The sequence below is a fragment of the Heptranchias perlo genome, unplaced genomic scaffold (assembly GCF_035084215.1).
Source record: "Heptranchias perlo isolate sHepPer1 unplaced genomic scaffold, sHepPer1.hap1 HAP1_SCAFFOLD_98, whole genome shotgun sequence".
NCBI lineage: Eukaryota > Metazoa > Chordata > Chondrichthyes > Hexanchiformes > Hexanchidae > Heptranchias > Heptranchias perlo.
The window spans coordinates 105,980-131,342 of NW_027140025.1; the positions used below are offsets into that span (position 1 = coordinate 105,980).

Sequence of the window (25,363 nt, forward strand, 5' to 3'; positions counted from 1 at the left end):
CGCTCACACTCACCGATATACAGGGGCATCCTCGCTCACACCGATATACAGGGGCATCCTCGCTCACACTCACCGAGACACGGGCATCCTCGTCACACTCACCGATACACAGGGGCATCCTCGTCACACTCACCGATAACCAGGGGTATCCTCGTCACACTCACCGAGACACGGGCATCCTCGTCACACTCACCGATACACAGGGGCATCCTCGCTCACACTCACCGATACACAGGGGCATCCTCGCTCACACTCACCGATACACAGGGGCATCCTCGCTCACACTCACCGATACACAGGGGCATCCTCGCTCACACTCCGATACACAGGGGCATCCTCGCTCACACTCACCGATATACAGGGGCATCCTCGTCACACTCCGATATACAGGGGCATCCTCGTCACACTCACTGATATGCAGGGGCATCCTCGCTCACACACACTCACTGAAAAAAAGGGGCATCCTCGCTCACACTCACTCATATAAATGGACATCTCCCAGTTCAGATCGAATGAGTTCACCACATTTGGATCCCCACAAGCTACTGAGTGAATGGATTAACGCTTTCTTACCAAATCTTCAAAGAAGCCAGACATCAAATCATGCACAACAACAATTTATTGACTTGAAAATAATAATTATCATTATTTAAACATTGAGTATAGCAAAAAATAATTACATATAAACAGTTGTAGACAGGGTCACCCAGCAATTTTAATAAGTAATATGCAGATACTTAACACAATGAATAACCGATTGCAAAAGCAGCTGAGAGGATCACCGTAATTCAGCATGAGCTGGATCACTGATTATCACATTACAGTTTAAATCAGTGTCTGACACGACTGCAGATTGATGAGATTAATTTAGGATTAACTATTTAGATATCTGACAATTTAATGTCATTCGATTGCCAGTCCACGGAACACATCAGAGAATAAATTCACCTCGGGCGTTAGAGCAAAACGGGCGAGAGCGAATTGGCATCTCGTTTTCCGCTCTGCCTGATTTTATTTTCCATTGACTGTTGCTTTCACCGATGAGATGTTAAACCAGGGCCCACTCTCTGTTTCAGTGGATGGAACAGATCCGGCAACACGAACACAAGAGATGGGGAGTCCCCTGTTGTTCCGATCAACATGAATCCAATGTTGACCCGGTGTCCCACTGCAGCCCAGACTGAGCCCCACCCTGGGCCCTTCCTGTCTGGACATTGAACTAGTGTCTCACTGCAGCCCAGACTGAACCCCACCCTGGGCCCTTCCCGTCTGTACATTGACCCAGTGTCCCACTGCAGCCCAGACTGAGCCCCACCCTGGGCCCTTCCTGTCTGGACATTGAACGAGTGTCTCACTGCAGCCCAGACTGAGCCCCAACCTGGGCCCTTCCCGTCTGTACATAGACCCAGTGTCCCACTGCAGCCCAGACTGAGCCCCACCCTGGGCCCTTCCTGTCTTCACATTGACCCAGTGTCCCACTGCAGCCCAGACTGAGCCCCACCCTGGGCCCTTCCTGTCTTTACATTGACCCAGTGTCCCACTGCAGCCCAGACTGAGCCCCACCCTGGGCCCTTCCTGTCTTCACATTGACCCAGTGTCCCACTGCAGCCCAGACTGAGCCCCACCCGGGGCCCTTCCTGTCTTTACATTGACCCAGTGTCTCACTGCAGCCCAGACTGAGCCCCACCCTGGGCCCTTCCCGTCTGTACATTGACCCAGTGACCCACTGCAGCCCAGACAGAGCCCCACCCTGGGCCCTTCCTGTCTGTACATTGACCCACTGCAGCCCAGACTGAGCCCCACCCTGGTCCCTTCCTGTCTGTGCATTGACCCAGTGTCCCACTGCAGCCCAGACAGAGCCCCACCCTGGGCCCTTCCTGTCTGTACATTGACCCAGTGACCCACTGCAGCCCAGACTGAGCCCCACCCTGTGCCCTTCCTCTCTGTCCATAGACCCAGTGTCCCACTGCAGCCCAGAATGAGCCCCACCCTGGGCCCTTCCTCTCTGTACATTGACCCAGTGACCCACTGCAGCCCAGACTGAGCCCCACCCTGGGCCCTTCCTGTCTGTACATTGACCCAGTGACCCACTGCAGCCCAGACTGAGCTTCACCCTGGGCCCTTCCTGTCTGTACATTGACCCACTGCAGCCCAGACTGAGCCCCACCCTGGTCCCTTCCTGTCTGTGCATTGACCCAGTGTCCCACTGCAGCCCAGACAGAGCCCCACCCTGGGCCCTTCCTGTCTGTACATTGACCCAGTGACCCACTGCAGCCCAGACTGAGCCCCACCCTGTGCCCTTCCTCTCTGTCCATAGACCCAGTGTCCCACTGCAGCCCAGAATGAGCCCCACCCTGGGCCCTTCCTGTCTGTACATTGACCCAGTGTCCCACTGCAGCCCAGACTGAGCCCCACCCTGGTCCCTTCCTGTCTGTACATTGACCCAGTGACCCACTGCAGCCCAGACAGAGCCCCACCCTGGGCCCTTCCTGTCTGTACATTGACCCACTGCAGCCCAGACTGAGCCCCACCCTGGTCCCTTCCTGTCTGTGCATTGACCCAGTGTCCCACTGCAGCCCAGACAGAGCCCCACCCTGGGCCCTTCCTGTCTGTACATTGACCCAGTGACCCACTGCAGCCCAGACTGAGCCCCACCCTGTGCCCTTCCTCTCTGTCCATAGACCCAGTGTCCCACTGCAGCCCAGAATGAGCCCCACCCTGGGCCCTTCCTCTCTGTACATTGACCCAGTGACCCACTGCAGCCCAGACTGAGCCCCACCCTGGGCCCTTCCTGTCTGTACATTGACCCAGTGACCCACTGCAGCCCAGACTGAGCTTCACCCTGGGCCCTTCCTGTCTGTACATTGACCCACTGCAGCCCAGACTGAGCCCCACCCTGGTCCCTTCCTGTCTGTGCATTGACCCAGTGTCCCACTGCAGCCCAGACAGAGCCCCACCCTGGGCCCTTCCTGTCTGTACATTGACCCAGTGACCCACTGCAGCCCAGACTGAGCCCCACCCTGTGCCCTTCCTCTCTGTCCATAGACCCAGTGTCCCACTGCAGCCCAGAATGAGCCCCACCCTGGGCCCTTCCTGTCTGTACATTGACCCAGTGTCCCACTGCAGCCCAGACAGAGCCCCACCCTGGGCCCTTCCTGTCTGTACATTGACCCAATGTCCCCCTGCAGCCCAGACTGAGCCCCACCCTGTGCCCTTCCTGTCTGTACATTGATCCAGTGCCCCATTGGGGACCATCCAGCCCCGGATATCCTGCAGAATCAGCGCTGGGGGACCGGGTGACTGAGTCTCGTGACCCTGTTAATGGGCCTCTGACGTCACAGTGGGAGACGGCGCTCGCTCAGCTCGAGCTGGAAATCATTAAAGGGCCGTTAGGATTTAAACCTGGAGCGCGGCCGGTTAAAGGGGAGGGACAGAGAATCGGCCAAAAATGTTCATTTCATGAGACCAGGAATGGTTATAAATTGAAACGTTCACACTGTCACACTCAGTCCGGGTCTGGTATCCTGCAGGGATTTCAGCTGATTCTTTCCTTTTGAACTGAACCGATTCCCCCCCAGCCTGAAACAGATTAAAGAGTAAACAGGAAATAAACAGATTGAACAACAGTGTAAATAACAGGGAGACTGGGGTTAATATTTCAATAATAATTAGACAAATATTACCCATAAAAGGGACTGAATCCCATTGATATTTTATTTATTACAATAAACATTAACACAAACACTCACTGGATCCACTCCAGACTCCTGCAGGACAGTATGAGGGAGCGGAGAGCGGGGACAGATCGGTCTGTGAAGGAGTTTGATCCCAGGTTCAGACCCGTCAGTGACCGGTTTGTACTGAGAGCGGAGACGAGATCCTTGGTACAAGAATCTGTGAGACCGACACCATCCAGTCTGGGGATCAGAGAGAGAAATGACAATAAATCAGCGTAAATCACAGCGTAGGTTAATTAATTTTTTTTATTCGTTCAAGGGATGTGGGCGTCGCTGGCGAGGCCAGGATTTATTGCCCATCCCTAATAACAATACTGATATTAACACTACATTATTAGTAACACTATTACTGATACTAATAATAATGTACAGTGTTTAATAGCAACACTATTAATCTTTATTGCAAGAATGAGGAAGTCTTGGTACAATTGTGCAGGGCTTTGGGGAGACCTCACCTGGAGTATTGTGTACAGTTCTGGTCTCCTCACATAAGGAAGGATATATTTGCCTTCGAGGGGGTGCATCGAAGGTTCACTAGTTTTGATACCTGAGATGAGTGGTTTGTCCTTGGAGGAGAGACTGAGTAGAATGGGCTTACTTGCTGGAGTTTCGAAGAATGAGAGGTGATCTCATTGAAACACATAAAATTCTTAGAGCGCTTGACAGGGTAGATGCCGAAAGGCTGTTGCCCCTGGCTGGAGAGTCTGGAACAAGGGGTCACAGTCTCAGGATAAGGGGTCGGCCGTTTAGGACTGAGATGAAGAAAAATATTTTCACTCAGAGGGTTGTAAATCTTTGGAATTCTTTACCCCAGAGGGCTGTGGATGCTGATTCATTGAATATATTCAAGGCTGAGATTGATCGATTTTTGGTCACTAAGGGAATCAAGTTATATGGGAATAGGGCAAAAAAGTAAAGTTGATGTCGAAGATCAGCCATGATCTTATTGAATGGTGAAGCAGGCTCGAGGGGCCGGCATGGCCGACTCCTGCTCCTATATCTTTTTTCTTACGATTACTAATAACAATGTAGTGTTTATTAATAACACTATTACTGACACTAATAATAATGTAGTGTGTATTAATAACACTTTTGCTGATACTGATCATAATGTACAGTGTTAGATATACAGTTATTATAAACACAATCTCTCACAGTCTGATACTTACTGCAATTTCAGTATTTTACAGTTTGGTGTATTAATAACACTATTACCGTTACTGATAATATTGAACAGTGTTTATTATAACATGACTGATACTGATAATGTACAATATTTATTAATAACACTAATATTGACACTAATAATGAACAGTGTGTATTAATAACACTATTACTGATACTAATAATGTACTGTTTATTAATGACACTTCCTGATACCAAAAATGTGTTTATTAATAATACTATTACTGATATTATTAAACGCTGACATTATTAGTATCAGTAATATTGATATTCATAAACACTGTACATTATTTTCAGTAATAGTGCTATTAATAAACACTGTACATTATTAGTAACACTATTACTGACACTAATAATAATGTACAGTGTTAGACTTTCAGTAATTTTAAACACAATCTCACAGTCTGGTATTTACACCAGTTCCTGCACTTTACAGTCCGGATTCCTCAGAGCCACAGCCTCCTGAATCTCCCACTTTATTATTACGCAGGGACAGATCCATCAGTGACCGGTTTGTACTGAGAACGGAGGCCAGAACCTTGTTACAAGAGTTTGTAAAGCCAACATTTTCCAACCTGGTGATTGGAAAGATTATATATCACGAATATCAGGATAAGATGCAGCCTGGGTGAGATTGTACATGTGCAGGGACAAAGATCAGGTGGTATCACATTGGGAGCCTGTTATACGGTCTGTCCAATATCCCATTCCTCTGACATCAGTAGGACCGGATATCCAGAGTGTCCGACAACGGGTGGCAAATGGGATTCAGTCTATTTTCCGTCCTCATTCACGTACAATTTCACTCCCAGCATTTATTACACTATTATTGATACTAATAATAATGTGCAGTGTCAGACATCCAGTTATTATAAACACAATCTCACACAGTCTGATACTTACCCCAGTTCCTGTATTTTACAGTCCGGGTTCCTCAGAGCCGCAGACAGTGGTTTCACTCCTGAATCTCCCAGTTTATTGCTCCCCAGTCTAAACACAAAGAGAGAGAGAGAAACATACAGGGGTGAATTTTAGCAGGGAGCCAGGAAGAGGGTGGGTCGGAATTCCTAACAGGAAACACGGAAGGGATGATTTTGACGTTAAGGACATCTTCCATGTTTTTCTGTTGGTTTCCGGCCCGTCAGGCTGGCTGTCAGTCGGAGAGGAGAGCATCCAGAGAGTGGATGGCAGAAAGTAACTTTTAGATGGGGAGGGGGGCATCGGAGGTTGTGGGAGTGAGGTTTTGAAGATCTTGGGGGGGTGGGTGCATTGGAGATCACAGGGCAGTCAGAGATCACCAATGGGTCGGAGATCACGGGGGTGTCAGAGATCGTGGGGGGGAGGGCTGACCCATTGCCTGTGCAGGTTCGCAGCTTGTTGGGCTTCTGGGAAAACACCACTGCTCCTCCAGGCCCACAAGCGGTCACGGACCTGTTGATCCAGGCATTCTCGCCTCCTCTCATATGGCCCACAGGAGATAAATTTTTTTTAAAAAACAATTAAAATGGATGCCCTCAGCCTTCTTACACGATTCCAACGATTGACCTGCCACCTGAGAGCAGATTTCATCACCCGCCCCTCGACCAGCCTCCTTTGGAGGCGAGTTGGGATCAGGTTTTACTCCTTTACCATATTTGCCTTCAAACCCGATCTCAACACACCCGTTCGTGGGGTTCAAATTAACCCCATTGAATCAAGCACTGGATCTGATTCAAATTTTGTGTCTCCAATATTACAGGTAAACAGAGGTGCAACATCAGAAAATTGATGAAACTTTGGTGATAATGTAAAACGGGAGTTATCGGATCGGCTGCCCGTTATACCCCTCTCCCGTTATACATCACCCCGCCCGTTATACCCACCTCCCGTTATAACCCCCCTCCCGTTAGATTTTCCTTTCAGATGTAAGATATTGGCCCGTAAATTGCTCAGAGCAGTGAACCAGCACTGGGCACCGTGCATTAGATTTAAAGTCACCCACTAAGTTAGTGCATTCTTTTGTCAGTAACTTTCTTGAACTGTGAGATTAAATAACATCAGAATTCTTTGCCGAGCTGTGCGGGTGTAAAAGGATCTCTCAAAACCATCAATCAACTGGACAGACTAAAATCCAGGAAGTGCCCAATAATATATTACAAAATGACGGAGACAGTGAAATAAAGAGAGGATAATATTAAAAGACGGGGATAAAAGACACAGAAGGAAAAAAAAAATTAATTGACCTCTAGGTCAGAGACAAGCCCAGTCATGAATAAGTATTTGTTGACAAAGATCCACTCTCATTCTCCCCCGGAGAATTTTACCCTGGTCCTGTTGTTAGTTTGTAAAGTTTTTATGACTCTGCCCCTCTTTGGTTAAACTGGAAGGTGCTTTTCTTTTCAACTACTCAAAAAACATTTGCAGAAACAAACAAGCAGTTACCTTAACACCTGGCATTTGTGCAGTACGGGTCCCAGCCGCTGGAGTCCTTCACACTGAATGGTGCAGTACTGTAGATCGAGGTGTTTTATTTCATCACAGAGTCCAATGACATGAGACAGCACCGCACAGTCAATCGGGGTCAGTCGCAATCCACTAAATGTAAATATTTCCACAGATCCCACTGTGACCCGAGCCAGTGTTTGATTCTGAGACTCAAACAGGTAGTGGAATGTGTTCAGGAGGTCCCTTTTACCAGTTTCACTCTCTGTCTTTCCAATCTCTCCTTCAACCTTCTCCTTCACCCAGTCAATCACTCCGCAGATTGTTTGATGACAAAATGGACCGAGAAACTCCTCCAGGGGCCGAGCTGACCGTGAGGATGAGAGACCAACAACAAAACGGAGAAATATCTCAAATCTCCCATCTTCCTTGCTGTGGGCTTCACTGAGGAGTTTCCCGATGTCCCCAGGATCTGGAGTCAGGAATTGTGCGAGTGCGGCTACAAACTCTTGGATGGTGAGGTGCGGGAATGTGTAAACCACACTCTGGGCAGAATCATCTCTCTCCAAAAGTTCCATCATGAACCCAGACAGGAACTGGGAAGGTTGCAGATTGTACTTGATCAAATCTCCATTTCTAAACACAATCTTCTTCTCAGAGACTCCAGTGAAGGCCATCTCACCGATCTTCAGTAACACATCACGGGGGGATTCAATCTCTCGGCCATGGTTTTTCAGAATGTTGTAAATATAGTAGGAGTATAGTTGGGTGATGGTCCTGGGAAATCCATGCTGTTTCCTGTCTCTCTGTGTGAAGAAGGGACCCAGTGACAGACCTAGGATACAGCAGTAGGAAGGGTTGTAACACATGGTGTACAGGATCTCGTTCTCCTCCACATGTTTGAAAACAGCTGCTGCCACCGCCTGATCTTCAAAAAACTTGTTGAAATATTCCTTCCGTTCTTCACCAACAAATCCCAGGATTTCAGCCCAGACACTGATCTCAGCCTTTTCCAATAAACGTAATGCAGTGGGGCGGCTGGTCACTAGCACTGAACACCCCGGGAGCAGCTTGTGCTGTATTAAACTGTACACAATGTCAGACACTTCACACTGGTCTTCAGGATCTGTGCACATGTACTGAGGTTCTGTATTTCTCCGATTATCAGCAAAATCGATACTGTCCTTGAATTCATCTAAACCATCGAATATAAACAGTAATCCCTCTGGGTTCTTCCAGAGCTCTCCCAGAATATTCCTCAAGTAAGGATACAGATCCAGTATCAGATTCCTCAGGTTTATTCTACAGTTAATAGCGTTCAAATCCCGGAATTTAAAACTGAAAACAAATTGAAAGTGTGGGTATATTTTCCCAGTGGCCCAGTCATAAACAATCTTTTGTACCATTGTTGTTTTTCCAATCCCCGCGACTCCACTCACTGCTGCTGAACTCCCAGATTTGGATTCTCTCTGGGATAAACTGCTCTGGAACAATTGATCAGTTCGGATTTTTTCCAGTTCTCTCCGGAGATGTTTTTCTCTCCACTCTTCATTGTCTCGGCCTCTTGCCAGCAGTTCATGTTCTACAAGTGTCCGATCTCGAACAGTAGAAATGACCGTTAGCTCAGTGTATAGACTGACCAGCTGGAAAATCTTAACCTTCTCCTTTATTAGGATCGTGTTCACTCTCAGTGTTTCAGTTTGGACCCGGAGTGTTTCCTTGTGTTTCTGTTGAACATCTTCAATTAGAACAGACAGAAAGTGGTTCTCAATGTTAGTTGCATTGATATAAAAACAAATTCTCAATATCACTTTACTATTCAGTAAAATGTTCCGAGATTTAATTCACAGCTTCAATAGAGGTGTGAGCAGGAAATTAAACTCAGTTACTGAAAACCTCGCTTGAAAGCGAACAAGGGCTGAGAAAAGTTTCAAATCTTCACTTGATTCTAATATTTAGTGAACATGGAGATTTCTATGAAGGTGATATTTTCTCTCTGATGATTAATACTATCAGCCCTGCCCTGTACTATCGACGTCTCATTATAATTCCACACATTATCCTGGTTATGTGACAGTGCAAGTTCTCGTGGATCAATCTATGAAATTGTCAGTGGTGCTGACCTTCTGCGGAAATGAGTATCAGCGGGAGAGGGACAGACTGTGAATGGACAGAAGTTCCACTGTTATTGTATCAGACCTCGGGTAGGTTATCTGGGATATTGTGGGCATTGGGAGAGGGACAGACTGTGAATGGACAGAAGTTCCACTGTTATTGTATCAGACCTCGGGCAGGTTATCTGGGATATTGTGGGCACTGGGAGAGAGACAGACTGTGAATGGACAGGAGTTAAATTCTTATTGTTTCAGGACTCGGGTATGTTATCTGGGATATTACCGACACTTCTATAGTCACCTGATCACAGGTAAAGATTACTGCCATTCTGAAGGTACAGAGGGGAATCAGAAAGATGATTTAAGGTATTGGAGTTTCGGTTGAGGGAATGGTGAGAGGGTTTGATATATTTTGTTTGGGCAAGAAACTTCGGTATTGAAATGTTTGTGGAATTCCAAAATTAGTAAGGATACAGAACATAAGAACAAAAGAAATAGGAGCAGGAGTAGACGACACGGCCCCTCAAGCCTGCTCCGCCATTCAATAAGATGATGGCTGATCTCCTCAAATCCATTTGCCCTACTCTCCACTGATTCCCTTCATGTCCAAAAACCTATCGATCTGTCTTGAATATAATCATCAGAAAAAGGAAACAGGCTCACAATCAACAAAATAAGAAATAACAGAGAAAATTTAAAGTCAGAAATACGAAGGGAAATCAGTGTATCAGGATCCTGCCAGGTGTGTATGGGGATTCACAGTGTATCGGGATCCTGCCAGGTGTGTATGGGGATTCAGAGTGCATCGGGATCCTGCCAGGTGTGTATGGGGATTCAGAGTGCATCGGGATCCTGCCAGGTGTGTATGGGGATTCACAGTGTATCGGGATCCTGCCAGGTGCGTATGGGGATTCAGGGTGTATCAGGATCCTGCCAGGTGTGTATGGGGATTCAGAGTGTATCAGGATCCTGCCAGGTGTGTATGGGGATTCAGGGTGTATCAGGATCCTGCCAGGTGTATGTGGGGATTCACAGTGTATCAGGATCCTGCCAGGTGTGTATGGGGATTCAGGGTGTATCAGGATCCTGCCAGGTGTATATGGGGATTCACAGTGTATCAGGATCCTGCCAGGTGTGTATGGGGATTCACAGTGTATCAGGATCCTGCCAGGTGTGTATGGGGATTCAGGGTGTATCAGGATCCTGCCAGGTGTATATGGGGATTCACAGTGTATCAGGATCCTGCCAGGTGTGTATGGGGATTCAGGGTGTATCAGGATCCTGCCAGGTGTATATGGGGATTCACAGTGTATCAGGATCCTGCCAGGTGTGTATGGGGATTCACAGTGTATCAGGATCCTGCCAGGTGTGCATGGGGATTCAGAGTGTATCAGGATCCTGACAGGTGTGAACGCTTTTTCACAACTGTTAGCAATCAGCAACTGGATTAGCTGGAGTAATAAAACATCTGCAAATTTACAAATAATTGGGAACAGCGAATAGTAACGGATCACGCAGACGATTTGAAGATTGACAAATCAAAATCAAACTTTATTCTGTTCCCTCCACCCTTTCACTTTGATTCCCAGATTCTGACAATCTCTAAAAAGACTACAAACATTTTGATTCTCAGAAGTGAAATAAACGGTTTGAAATCCCCATTTCATCACTTACCTTTCACGTGACTGGGTATTTCAGATAAACCTCGTCCGATGTTCATATAATCAAATGGATCAGGACCTGTTTAAATCAATGAGCTTTCATGAAATCAGATCTGTGTAATAATAGTAAATTCTGCAGTGTTTCAATCTGAAATTGAATTCAATGTATGATTTTACCGTACCAAGTTCCTGAATCTCTTTCAGTATTTTGTCCAACTTTGGTACCACATGGTGCATTTTCACAAAGGATTCCCACATCACCCTTCGGGCCCGAGAGCCTTTCTCCATCACCAGATTTAGGAGAAGTTTGGAACTGTCCACCCTGTTTCCCTTCTCCACGAGCTCAGTGACTTTCTGTAAAGAATAATAATGAATATATTGAGGAGTGGAGTGAGAGACAAAGACTGTGAATTGAAGGAAAGCAGCTGCTCCGTGATGGGATCTCCCAGTTTATATTGAGGAGTGGAGTGAAAGACAAAGACTGAGAATGAGAAGGAAAGGAGCTGCTCAGTGATGGGATCTCCCAGTTGATATTGAGGAGTGGAGTGAAAGACAAAGACTGAGAATGAGAAGGAAAGGAGCTGCTCAGTGATGGGATCTCCCAGTTTATATTGAGCACAGAAAGTAATCACTGGACCGGGTACTGATCCATTCTGCACATGGGCAAAATATTCTGTTAACATCTTGATTCATCAACAACAACATAGCACCTTTAATATAGAAAAATGTCCCACAGCGATTCACAGGAACGGAATCAGACAATGGGCCTGAGACAAAGGAGGGCATATTATTAGGGATGACCAAAAGCTGGATAAAGAATCAAATTTTAAGGAGAAGACGGAGATAGAAAGGCGGAAGGTTTTAGAGAGTGAATTCCAGAGCCCGGGTCCAAAAACTACAGAATGCTAAGCCACCGGTGGTAGGACGATGGGGAGAGGCACAAGATGCCAGAATCAGAGCAATAGAGAATTCTAGTGAAGACCATGAAGTGATTTAAACAGGAGGATGGGAATTAAAAATTGAAGTCATTCGAGAACTGTGAGGCAATAGGTGAACGAGCACAGGTGTGAGAGGTGAGCGGGACGGGGGAGGGACAGGTTACAGGCAGCAGCGTTTTGGATGTGTTGAAGTTTACAGAAGGCGGAGGATGGGAAGCCGGCCAGGAGAGCATCCGAATAGTTGAGGCCGGAGGAAATTTCCTCCAATTAAATATTGGGAAGACCAAAACCATCCCTTTGTCACTTCCAGGCTCCACTATTCCAATGGTCTCCTGGCCGGCCTCCCACATTCCAGCCTCCGTAAACTTGAGCTCATCCAAAACTCTGCTTCTCATGGCCTAACTTGCACCAAGTCCCATTTACACATCACCCCTGTGCTTGCTGACCTACACTGGCTCATGGTCCGGAAACTGATCAATTTTAAAATTCCTATCCATGTGCTCAAATCCTACCATGGCCTCCCCCCTCCCTATCTCTGTAACCCCCTCCAGCCCGACAATCCCCTTAGATCTCTGCACTCCTCCAATTCTGGCCTCTTGCGCATCCCTGATTGTCTTCACTCCACAATTGGTGGCCGTGCCTTCAACTGCCTAGGCCCTAAGTCTGGAATTCCCTCCCGAAACCTCTCCAACTCTCTACCTCTCTCTCCTTTCCTTTCAGACGCTCCTCAAAACTGCCTCTTTGACCAAGCTTCTGATCACCTCTCCTAATATCTCTTCATGTGGCTCGGTTTTTTTGGTCATCGCTCCTGTGAAGCGCATTGGGACGTTTTACTGTATTAAAGGCACTGTATAAACGCATGTTGCTGTTGTCATTACCCTGTCCTCTCTCTGTGCAGATACTGACGGATCAGTTGGGTATTATCATCTCTTCCTATCATTGGTGCAGATTCAGGATATTTGTAGTTTTATCCATTTCTTCCCAATTTGGCCTGTTTCTGTCCTGAAACATTCTATGATTCTAAGATGTGATATTCTGTCAGCTCTGTTCTGTGATGTTTAAATAATCCAAACTCATTCTGTGTCCCTCCCACTTACCCGATGTTCCTGTCCACTGAAATGCCTCTCGTATGTTAACAACGAGCTGACTCCGTCCACCCCTCCTTCAATCGCCTGTTCGAGTCTGTCCCGGTAGAATTTCGTCAACTGGAACAGCTGGTAATCGTCGCACTTTGTCAGGAACTCAGTGATTGCAGTGTTCGGATCTGTGAACAAAAATGGAGAAAACTAAACACATTATCGACTTTCTATCCGGGCGGCTACATTTCCTCTCACACCAAACGGCTGAAGCCTCCTGTGAGCCACATTATCAAACACCTTCTGAAAACCCATATACACCGCATGTGCTACATCCCATTGATCTTTCTAGTCACCTCTCAACAAAGCTGTATCAGATTTGTCAAATACATTTGTCTACAGCTAATCGGTTCCAGCCTCCCCGATCGCCCTCTGTTTCTCTAAATGTTCACTAATTCGACCTGGAATTACAGATTCAAGGAGTTTGCCCACTACTGACTAAGACTAATGGTCTCTATTTACCTGGTATATCTTATCTCCCTCTTGAACAGAGACATTAGCAAAGCGAACACTGCTATTCAAGGGAGGGACGGAGGGAGGAAACAGGGAACTGTGGGCCAGTCAGCCTGACATCAGTCATAGAATCATAGAATGGTTACAGCACGGAAAGAGGCCATTCGGCCCATCGAGTCCGCACCAGCTCTATGCAAGAGCAATCCAGCTAGTCCCACTCCCCCACCCTATCCACGTAGCCCTACAATTTTTTTCCTTTCCAGTACTTATCCAGTTCCCTTTTGAAGGCCATGATTGAATCTGCCTCCATCACACCCTCTGGCAGTGCATTCCAGATCCTAACCACTCGCTGTGTGAAGAAGTTTTTCCTCATGTCACCTTTGGTTCTTTTGCCAATCACCTTAAATCTACATCCTCTGATTCTTGACCCTTCTGTCAATGGGAACAGTTTCTCTCTATCCACTGTCTGGACCCTTCATGATTTTTAATACTTCTATCAAATCTCCTCTCAAACTTCTCTGCTCCATGGAGACCAATCCCAGCTTCTCCAGTCTATCCATGTAACCGAAGTCCCTCATCCCTGGAACCATTCCAGTAAATATCTTCTGCACCCTCCTTCCTAAAGTGCGGCGCCCAGAACTTGACAAAATGCTCCAGTTGTAACCAAACCAGTGTTTTATAAAGGTTCATCATAACTTTGTTGCTTTTATACTCTATGCCTCTATTTATAAAGCCCAGGACCCTGTATGCTTTTTAACCACTTTCTCAACCTGCCCTGCTACCTTCAATGATTTGTGCACATATACCCCCAGATCTCTCTGTTCCTGCACCATTTTTAGAATTATACCATTTAGTTATTATTGCCTCTCCTCGTTCTTCCTACCAAAATGCATCACTTCGCACTTCTCTGCGTTAAACTTCATCTGTCATGACTCCACCCATTCGACCAGCCTGTCCATGTCCTCTTGAAGTCTATCACAATCCTCCTCACTGTTCACAACACTTCCAAGTTTTGTGTCATCTGCAAATTTTGAATTCTGTCGTCGAGAAAATGCTGGAATCTATTAATAAGGACATTGCAACGGGACACTTAGAAAATCATAATATGATTAGGCAGAGTCAACGTAGATTTGTGAAAGGGAAATCGTGTTTGACCAATTTATTAAGAGTTTTTTGAGGATGCAACTAGCAGGGTAGATAAAGGGGAACCAGTGGATGTTGTATATTTGGATTTCCAGAAGGTATTCAGAGAGTCATAGAGTCATACAGCACAGATAGAGGCCCTTCGGCCTATCGTGTCCGCGCCGGCCATCAATCCCATATTCCAGCATTTGATCCGTAGCCTTGTATGCTATGGCATTTCAAGTGCTCATCCAAATGCTTCTTGAATGTTCTGAGGGTTCCTGCCTCCACAACCCTCTCAGGCAGTGAGTTCCAGACTCCAACCACCCTCTGGGTGAAAAAGTTATTTCTCAAATCCCCTCTAAACCTCCCTCCTTTTACCTTGAATCTATGCCCCCTTGTTATAGAACCCTCAACGAAGGGAAAAAGCTCCTTAGTATCCATCCTATCTATGCCCCTCATAATTTTGTACACCTCAATCATGTCCCCCCTCAGCCTCCTCTGCTCCAAGGAAAACAAACCCAATCTTCCCAGTCTCACTTCATAGCTGAAGCGCTCCAGCCCTGGTAACATCCTGGTGAATCTCCTCTGCACCCTCTCCAAAGCGATCACATCCTTCCTGTAGTGCGGCGACCAGAACTGCACACAGTACTCCAGCTGTGGCCTAACCAGTGTTTTATACAGCTCCATCATAACCTCCTTGCTCTTATATTCTATGCCTCGGCTAATAAAGGCAAGTATCCCATATGCCTTCTTTACCACCTTATCTACCTGTTCCGCCGCCTTCAGGGATCTGTGAACTTGCACACCAAGATCCCTCTGACCCTCTGTCTTGCATAGGGTCTTCCCATTCATTGTGTATTCCCTTGCCTTGTTAGTCCCTCCAAAGTGCATCACCTCGCACTTTTCCGGGTTAAATTCCATTTGCCACTGTTCCGCCCATCTGACCAACCCATCTATATCGTCCTGCAGACAGAGGCTATCCTCCTCGCTATTTACCACCCTACCAATTTTTGTATCATCAGCGAACTTACTGATCATACCTTTTACATTCGATAAGGTTGTTATACAAGATAAGGGCTCATGGGGTTGTGGGGGAGGAATATATTGACATGGATAGAGGATTGGTTAATGGACAGAAAACAGACAGTAGAAATAAGCGGATCATTTTCAGGTTGGCAGGCTGTAACTAGTGGGGTGCCACAACGATCAGTGCTTAGGCCTCAACTATTTACAATCTATATTAATGGCTTAGATGAGTCTAATGTATCCAAGTTTGCTGACAATACAAAGCTAGGTGGAAAGTATGCAGTGAGGAGGACACAAAGAGGCTGCAAAGGGATTTAGACAGGTTAATTGAGTGGGTGAGAAGGTGGCAGATGAAGTATAAAGTGAGGAAATATGAGGTTATTCACTTTGGGAGGAACAATAGAAAAACAGAATAATTGTAAATGGTGAGAAACTATTAAATGTTGGTGTTCAGAGGGATTTGGGTTGATTGCACATGAAACAGAACGTTAATTGGCAGGCACAGCAAGCAATTAGGAAGGGAAATGTTACGCTGGTCTTTATTGCAGAGGGGTTGGAGTACAAAAGTAAGGAAGTCTTGCTGCAATTGCACAGGGCTTGGTGAGGCCACACCTGTGCACAGGTTTTGGACTCTATCGAAGAGAAGAGAGATTGAGGAGAATGGGCCTATTCACAGTGCATCAGGATCCTCCCAGGTGTGTATGGGGATTCACAGTGTATCAGGAGTTCAGAAGAATGAGAGGTGATCTCATTGAAACATAAGATTCTGAGATGGCTTGACAGGGTAGATGCTATGAGGCTGTTTCCCTGATTGGAGTGCCTAGAACTAGGAGGCATGGTCTCAGGATAAGGGGTCGGCCATTTAGGTCTGACATGAGGAGACATTTCTTCATTCAGAGGGCTGTAGATGCTGAGTCGTTGAGTATATTCAAGGCTGAGATCGATAAGACTTTTGGACTCGAAGGGAGTCAAAGAATATGGGGATAGGGCGGGAAAATGGAGTTGATGTTGAAGATCAGCCCTGATTTTATTGAATGGCAGAGCAGGCTCGAGGGACCTACTGCCGCCCCTATTCCTTATGTTCTTATTATTTTGGCACTTTCTAATCCATCAGCAAAATGTTTATATCCAAAGTTGCCTCCCTGACTTCCATTAACCGCATTAGTTGTGGGTCCAATGGCTTATCAACTTTGACGATTTTTGTCAGATCCAAATCCTTCTCTAGTTATCTCTAACTCTGGTCCCACATCCTCCTCCAGTGCACCGAGATTCGCATGACCATCAGCGTTAGAATCTTCATTAATCTCCCCTCAAAATATTATAACCAGGAAGATTTTGCCCTGAATCCCATGTAAACCTAAACCATATGGTCTCATAGCTCCTGGACCATATGTCTTCTGCTTCGGACTTTCGAAATGTGTTTGGAATTATTACTTGAACATTCACAGACACAACACTTAATCGTAACTCTGATTTTTTTGGAATTTTAACCATAATTCTTTTTTTTTTCTCGACATCAATAACTTTACATCTCACTACTTCAAAAACTGCTTCCTTTTTTCCCCAACAAATTTTCACTATTTCATAAATCTTCTTTCCTACTCCAACAGATTTATTAATTCCACTCTCGAGCCTCAGAACTGGTCATTCCCCACCCTCCAGTCAGGAGCTGAAACCCTCCCACTGCTCCATTCACTCACATTCTCAGTACTGCCCCACGCCATCACCCTCACTCTCAGTACTGACCCTCTCCATCACCCTCACTCTCCGTACTGACCCTCTCCATCACCCTCACTCTCAGTACTGACCCTCTCCATCGCCCTCACTCACAGTACTGACCCGCTCCATCACCCTCACTCTCAGTACTGACCCTCTCCATCACCCTCACTCTCAGTACTGACCTGCTCCATCACCCTCACTCTCAGTACTGACCTGCTCCATCACCCTCACTCTCAGTACTGACCTGCTCCATCACCCTCACTCTCGGTACTGACCCTCTCCATCACCCTCACTCTCAGTACTGACCTGCTCCATCACCCTCACTCTCAGTACTGACCTGCTCCATCACCCTCACTCTCGGTACTGACCCTCTCCATCACCCTCACTCTCGGTACTGACCCTCTCCATCACCCTCACTCTCAGTACTGACCCTCTCCATCACCCTCACACTCAGTACTGACCTGCTCCATCACCCTCACTCTCGGTACTGACCCTCTCCATCACCCTCACTCTCAGTACTGACCTGCTCCATCACCCTCACTCTCAGTACTGACCTGCTCCATCACCCTCACTCTCGGTACTGACCCTCTCCATCACCCTCACTCTCAGTACTGACCTGCTCCATCACCCTCACTCTCAGTACTGACCCTCTCCATCACCCTCACTCTCGGTACTGACCCTCTCCATCACCCTCACTCTCAGTACTGACACGCTCCATCACCCTCACTCTCAGTACTGACACGCTCCATCACCCTCACTCTCAGTACTGATCCGCTCCATCACCCTCACTCTCAGTACTGACCCTCTCCATCACCCTCAATCTCAGTACTGACCCTCTCCATCACCCTCAATCTCAGTACTGACACGCTCCATCACCCTCACTCTCAGTACTGACCCGCTCCATCACCCTCACTCTCAGTACTGATCCGCTCCATCACCCTCACTCTCAGTACTGATCCGCTCCATCACCCTCACTCTCGGTACTGACCCTCTCCATCACCCTCACTCTCAGTACTGATCCGCTTCATCACCCTCACTCTCAGTACTGACCCTCTCCATCACCCTCACTCTCAGTACTGACCCGCTCCATCACCCTCACTCTCAGTACTGACCCGCTCCATCACCCTCACTCTCGGTACTGACCCTCTCCATCACCCTCACTCTCAGTACTGACCTGCTCCATCACCCTCACTCTCAGTACTGACCCTCTCCATCACCCTCACACTCAGTACTGACCTGCTCCATCACCCTCACTCTCGGTACTGACCCTCTCCATCACCCTCACTCTCAGTACTGACCTGCTCCATCACCCTCACTCTCAGTACTGACCTGCTCCATCACCCTCACTCTCGGTACTGACCCTCTCCATCACCCTCACTCTCAGTACTGACCTGCTCCATCACCCTCACTCTCAGTACTGACCTGCTCCATCACCCTCACTCTCAGTACTGACCCTCTCCATCACCCTCACTCTCGGTACTGACCCTCTCCATCACCCGCACTCTCGGTACTGACCCTCTCCATCACCCTCACTCTCGGTACTGACCCTCTCCATCACCCTCAGTACTGACCCTCTCCATCACCCTCACTCTCAGTACTGACCCTCTCCATCACCCTCACTCTCAGTACTGACCCTCTCCATCACCCTCACTCTCAGTACTGACCCGCTCCATCGCCCTCACTCACAGTACTGACCCGCTCCATCACCCTCACTCTCAGTACTGACCCTCTCCATCACCCTCAATCTCAGTACTGACCCTCTCCATCACCCTCAATCTCAGTACTGACACGCTCCATCACCCTCACTCTCAGTACTGACACGCTCCATCACCCTCACTCTCAGTACTGATCCGCTCCATCACCCTCACTCTCAGTACTGACCCTCTCCATCACCCTCAATCTCAGTACTGACCCTCTCCATCACCCTCAATCTCAGTACTGACACGCTCCATCACCCTCACTCTCAGTACTGACCCGCTCCATCACCCTCACTCTCAGTACTGATCCGCTCCATCACCCTCACTCTCAGTACTGATCCGCTCCATCACCCTCACTCTCGGTACTGACCCTCTCCATCACCCTCACTCTCAGTACTGATCCGCTTCATCACCCTCACTCTCAGTACTGACCCTCTCCATCACCCTCACTCTCAGTACTGACCCGCTCCATCACCCTCACTCTCAGTACTGACCCGCTCCATCACCCTCACTCTCGGTACTGACCCTCTCCATCACCCTCACTCTCAGTACTGACCTGCTCCATCACCCTCACTCTCAGTACTGACCCTCTCCATCACCCTCACACTCAGTACTGACCTGCTCCATCACCCTCACTCTCGGTACTGACCCTCTCCATCACCCTCACTCTCAGTACTGACCTGCTCCATCACCCTCACTCTCAGTACTGACCTGCTCCATCACCCTCACTCTCGGTACTGACCCTCTCCATCACCCTCACTCTCAGTACTGACCTGCTCCATCACCCTCACTCTCAGTACTGACCCTCTCCATCACCCTCACTCTCGGTACTGACCCTCTCCATCACCCTCACTCTCAGTACTGACCTGCTCCATCACCCTCACTCTCAGTACTGACCCTCTCCATCACCCTCACTCTCGGTACTGCCCCCCTCCATCACCCTCACTCTCAGTACTGACCCTCTCCATCACCCTCACTCTCGGTACTGACCCTCTCCATCACCCTCACTCTCGGTACTGACCTGCTCCATCACCCTCACTCTCGGTACTGACCCGCTCCATCACCCTCACTCTCAGTACTGATCCGCTCCATCACCCTCACTCTCAGTACTGATCCGCTCCATCACCCTCACTCTCGGTACTGACCCTCTCCATCACCCTCACTCTCAGTACTGATCCGCTCCATCACCCTCACTCTCAGTACTGACCCTCTCCATCACCCTCACTCTCAGTACTGACCCGCTCCATCACCCTCACTCTCAGTACTGACCCGCTCCATCACCCTCACTCTCGGTACTGACCCTCTCCATCACCCTCACTCTCAGTACTGACCTGCTCCATCACCCTCACTCTCAGTACTGACCCTCTCCATCACCCTCACACTCAGTACTGACCTGCTCCATCACCCTCACTCTCGGTACTGACCCTCTCCATCACCCTCACTCTCAGTACTGACCTGCTCCATCACCCTCACTCTCAGTACTGACCTGCTCCATCACCCTCACTCTCGGTACTGACCCTCTCCATCACCCTCACTCTCAGTACTGACCTGCTCCATCACCCTCACTCTCAGTACTGACCCTCTCCATCACCCTCACTCTCGGTACTGACCCTCTCCATCACCCTCACTCTCAGTACTGACCTGCTCCATCACCCTCACTCTCAGTACTGACCCTCTCCATCACCCTCACTCTCGGTACTGCCCCCCTCCATCACCCTCACTCTCAGTACTGACCCTCTCCATCACCCTCACTCTCGGTACTGACCCTCTCCATCACCCTCACTCTCGGTACTGACCTGCTCCATCACCCTCACTCTCGGTACTGACCTGCTCCATCACCCTCACTCTCAGTACTGACCCTCTCCATCACCCTCACTCTCAGTACTGACCCCCTCCATCACCCTCACTCTCAGTACTGACCCTCTCCATCACCCTCACTCTCGGTACTGACCCTCTCCATCACTCTCACTCTCAGTACTGACCCTCTCCATCACCCTCACTCTCAGTACTGACCCTCTCCATCACCCTCACTCTCAGTACTGACCCTCTCCATCACTCTCACTCTCAGTACTGACCCTCTCCATCACCCTCACTCTCAGTACTGACCCTCTCCATCACCCTCACTCTCGGTACTGCCCCCCTCCATCACCCTCACTCTCAGTACTGACCCTCTCCATCACCCTCACTCTCAGTACTGCCCCTCTCCATCACCCTCACTCTCAGTACTGACCCTCTCCATCACCCTCACTCTCAGTACTGACCCTCTCCATCACCCTCACTCTCGGTACTGCCCCCCTCCATCACCCTCACTCTCAGTACTGACCCTCTCCATCACCCTCACTCTCAGTACTGCCCCTCTCCATCACCCTCACTCTCAGTACTGACCCTCTCCATCACCCTCACTCTCAGTACTGCCCCTCTCCATCACCCTCACTCTCAGTACTGACCCTCTCCATCACCCTCACTCTCAGTACTGACCCGCTCCATCACCCTCACTCTCAGTACTGACCTGCTCCATCACCCTCACTCTCGGTACTGACCCTCTCCATCACCCTCACTCTCAGTACTGACCTGCTCCATCACCCTCACTCTCAGTACTGACCCTCTCCATCACCCTCACACTCAGTACTGACCTGCTCCATCACCCTCACTCTCGGTAATGACCCTCTCCATCACCCTCACTCTCAGTACTGACCTGCTCCATCATCCTCACTCTCAGTACTGACCTGCTCCATCACCCTCACTCTCGGTACTGACCCTCTCCATCACCCTCACTCTCAGTACTGACCTGCTCCATCACCCTCACTCTCAGTACTGACCCTCTCCATCACCCTCACTCTCGGTACTGACCCTCTCCATCACCCTCACTCTCAGTACTGACCTGCTCCATCACCCTCACTCTCAGTACTGACCCTCTCCATCACCCTTACTCTCGGTACTGCCCCCCTCCATCACCCTCACTCTCAGTACTGACCCTCTCCATCACCCTCACTCTCGGTACTGACCCTCTCCATCACCCTCACTCTCGGTACTGACCCGCTCCATCACCCTCACTCTCAGTACTGACCCTCTCCATCACCCTCACTCTCAGTACTGACCCCCTCCATCACCCTCACTCTCAGTACTGACCCTCTCCATCACCCTCACTCTCAGTACTGACCCTCTCCATCACCCTCACTCTCAGTACTGACCCTCTCCATCACCCTCACTCTCAGTACTGACCCTCTCCATCACCCTCACTCTCAGTACTGACCCTCTCCATCACCCTCACTCTCAGTACTGACCCTCTCCATCACCCTCACTCTCGGTACTGCCCCCCTCCATCACCCTCACTCTCAGTACTGACCCTCTCCATCACCCTCACTCTCAGTACTGCCCCTCTCCATCACCCTCACTCTCAGTACTGACCCTCTCCATCACCCTCACTCTCAGTACTGACCCTCTCCATCACCCTCACTCTCAGTACTGACCCTCTCCATCACCCTCACTCTCAGTACTGACCCTCTCCATCACCCTCACTCTCAGTACTGACCCTCTCCATCACCCTCACTCTCAGTACTGACCTGCTCCATCACCCTCACTCTCAGTACTGACCCTCTCCATCACCCTCACTCTCAGTACTGACCCTCTCCATCACCCTCACTCTCAGTACTGACCCTCTTCATCACCCTCACTCTCAGTACTGACCCTCTCCATCACCCTCACTCTCAGTACTGACCCTCTCCATCACCCTCACTCTCAGTACTGCCCCTCTCCATCACCCTCACTCTCAGTACTGACCCTCTCCATCACCCTCACTCTCAGTACTGACCCTCTCCATCACCCTCACTCTCAGTACTGACCCTCTCCATCACCCTCACTCTCAGTACTGACCCTCTCCATCACCCTCACTCTCAGTACTGACCTGCTCCATCACCCTCACTCTCAGTACTGACCCTCTCCATCACCCTCACTCTCAGTACTGACCCTCTCCATCACCCTCACTCTCAGTACTGACCCTCTTCATCACCCTCACTCTCAGTACTGACCCTCTCCATCACCCTCACTCTCAGTACTGACCCTCTCCATCACCCTCACTCTCAGTACTGACCCTCTCCATCACCCTCACTCTCAGTACTGACCCTCTCCATCACCCTCACTCTCAGTACTGACCCTCTCCATCACCCTCACTCTCAGTACTGACCCTCTCCATCACCCTCACTCTCAGTACTGACCCTCTCCATCACCCTCACTCTCGGTACTGACCCTCTCCATCACCCTCACTCTCGGTACTGACCTCCCCGTTCTGCAACACCCACCTGCCGGTATCTCCAAACACGTGGTGCGCGGCCTTGGATCCGGCCATGTGGAGAACGGCCCCCTGGCCCGGACACAATCCTCACCGCCGCCGCCCTTCCTTACCGCCGGTTTCTGCACCTCCACCATGGCCTGGAACCGCTCGACCACGTCCCGGAACCGCCGCTGCTCCGCGTCCGTGAACCAATCCTCCGCGTCCGACAACCAATCCTCCGCTTCCGACAACCAATCCTCACCGTCGCCCATCTTGAGCTGGAAGCGCCGCTTATCCTCGGCCTGGGCCCGCTCCGCTTCTCGGAACCACTCCTCCGCGACCCGCACCCACCTCTCCGCGGCCTGGGCCCGCTCCATGTCCTGGGCCCGCTCCACCTTCTGCAACCAGTCCTCGATGGCCTCGAACCACTCCTCACCGCGGTTCCTGGACACCGCATAGCCGTCCTCGAGAAGATCATCCATCATTTCGTCTAAATTCTTATCCTCCAAGACCTGGTACCGCTGCTCCATGGACTGGACCCGCCGCAGCTCCACAGTCTGGAACCGCTCCTCACCGCCCCGCCTCAGCGCCTCCTTCCGCTCCTCCACCATGGCCCGGAACCGCCGCTCCACGGCCTGGACCCGCTCCTCCTCCACGTACCAGAACCACTCCTCCGATCTCCGCTCCTCCGCCTCCAGGGCCCGCTCCGCTTCTCGGAGCCACTCCTCCGCGACCCGCAACCACTTCTCCGCGGCCTGGGCCCGCTCCATGTCCTGGGCCCGCTCCGCGACCCGAGACCACACCTCCACGGTCTGGAACCAGTCCTCACCGCCGCCGTAGATCACCGCCGTCTTCTGCACCCCCACCATGGCCCGGAACCGCCGCTCCAAGTCCTGCAACTGCCGCTCAATCGCGGCCCGGAACCGCCGCTCCTTGGCGGCCTGGAACCGCCGCTCCAAGGCCTGGATCCGATCCGCCGCCGCCTCCTCCTGCTGGAATGGCAGGATCCAATCCGGCTTCTCTCCCTCGTCCTCATCCTCAGACAGCCGCTCCAAGGCCCGCATCCGATCCGCCGCCGCTTCGACTCCCCGCCCGACTCTCTCAAAATGGCCGCCAGCGATCGCACGGAGCAAACTCCGCCTGCGCCCAACACAGCCCCGCCCCGTCCGTCCGTCCGTCACCGTCACCCCTGACAACCGCACCGTGAGTGACAGTCCCCGCCCCGCCCCGTCCGTCCGTCACCGTCACCCCTGACAACCGCACCGTGAGTGACAGTCCCCGCCCCGTCCGTCCGTCACCGTCACCCCTGACAACCGCACCGTGAGTGACAGTCCCCGCCCCGTCCGTCCGTCACCGTCACCCCTGACAACCGCACCGTAAGTGACACGCCCCGCCCCGTCCGTCCGTCACCGTCACCCCTGACAACCGCACCGTGAGTGACAGTCCCCGCCCCGTCCGTCACCGTCACCGTCACCCCTGACAACCGCACCGTGAGTGACAGTCCCCGCCCCGCCCCGTCCGTCCGTCACCGTCACCGTCACCCCTGACAACCGCACCGTGAGTGACAGTACCCGCCCCGCCCGTCACCGTCACCCCTGACAACCGCACAGTGAGTGACAGTCCCCGCCCCGTCCGTCACCGTCACCCCTGACAACCGCACCGTGAGTGACAGTCCCCGCCCCCGTCACCGTCACCCCTGACAACCGCACAGTGAGTGACAGTCCCCGCCCCCGTCACCCCTGACAACTGCACCGTGAGTGACAGTCCCCGCCCCACCCATCACCGTCACCCCTGAAAACTGCACCGTGAGTGACAGTCCCCGCCCCACCCATCACCGTCACCCCTGAAAACCGCACCGTGAGTGACAGTCCCCGCCCCCTC

At 50.2% G+C, this 25,363-nt stretch overlaps 1 protein-coding gene across 1 annotated transcript; it reads right to left on the reverse strand.

Moving 5' to 3' along the window:
- Window positions 1-601: 601 nt before the first annotated feature.
- LOC137320117 (NACHT, LRR and PYD domains-containing protein 3-like) lies at window positions 602-24,623 on the reverse strand. The gene is made up of 8 exons (XM_067981882.1): window positions 23,511-24,623; window positions 13,154-13,320; window positions 11,301-11,472; window positions 11,132-11,197; window positions 7,344-9,081; window positions 5,826-5,912; window positions 3,750-3,917; window positions 602-3,579 (listed from the first exon to the last, which is right to left on the reverse strand). Exons 1-8 carry the CDS (start codon window positions 24,544-24,546, stop codon window positions 3,492-3,494), a joined length of 3,522 nt encoding a protein of 1,173 aa, XP_067837983.1. The 5' UTR covers window positions 24,547-24,623; the 3' UTR covers window positions 602-3,491.
- Window positions 24,624-25,363: the final 740 nt, after the last annotated feature.

What these genes read in the sequence shown, in the direction of transcription:
- LOC137320117 (XM_067981882.1), bottom strand. Translation starts at nt 24,546, where the DNA reads ATGCGGGCCTTGGAGCGGCTGTCTGAGGATGAGGACGAGGGAGAGAAG. An exon ending in AATACCCAGTCACGTGAAAG is followed by an intron (nt 9,082 to 11,131) that starts GTAAGTGATGAA and finishes TTCTAATTGAAG; the next exon opens with ATGTTCAACAGAAACACAAG. An exon ending in TGTAAAATACAGGAACTGGG is followed by an intron (nt 3,918 to 5,825) that starts GTAAGTATCAGA and finishes TCTGATCCCCAG; the next exon opens with ACTGGATGGTGTCGGTCTCA.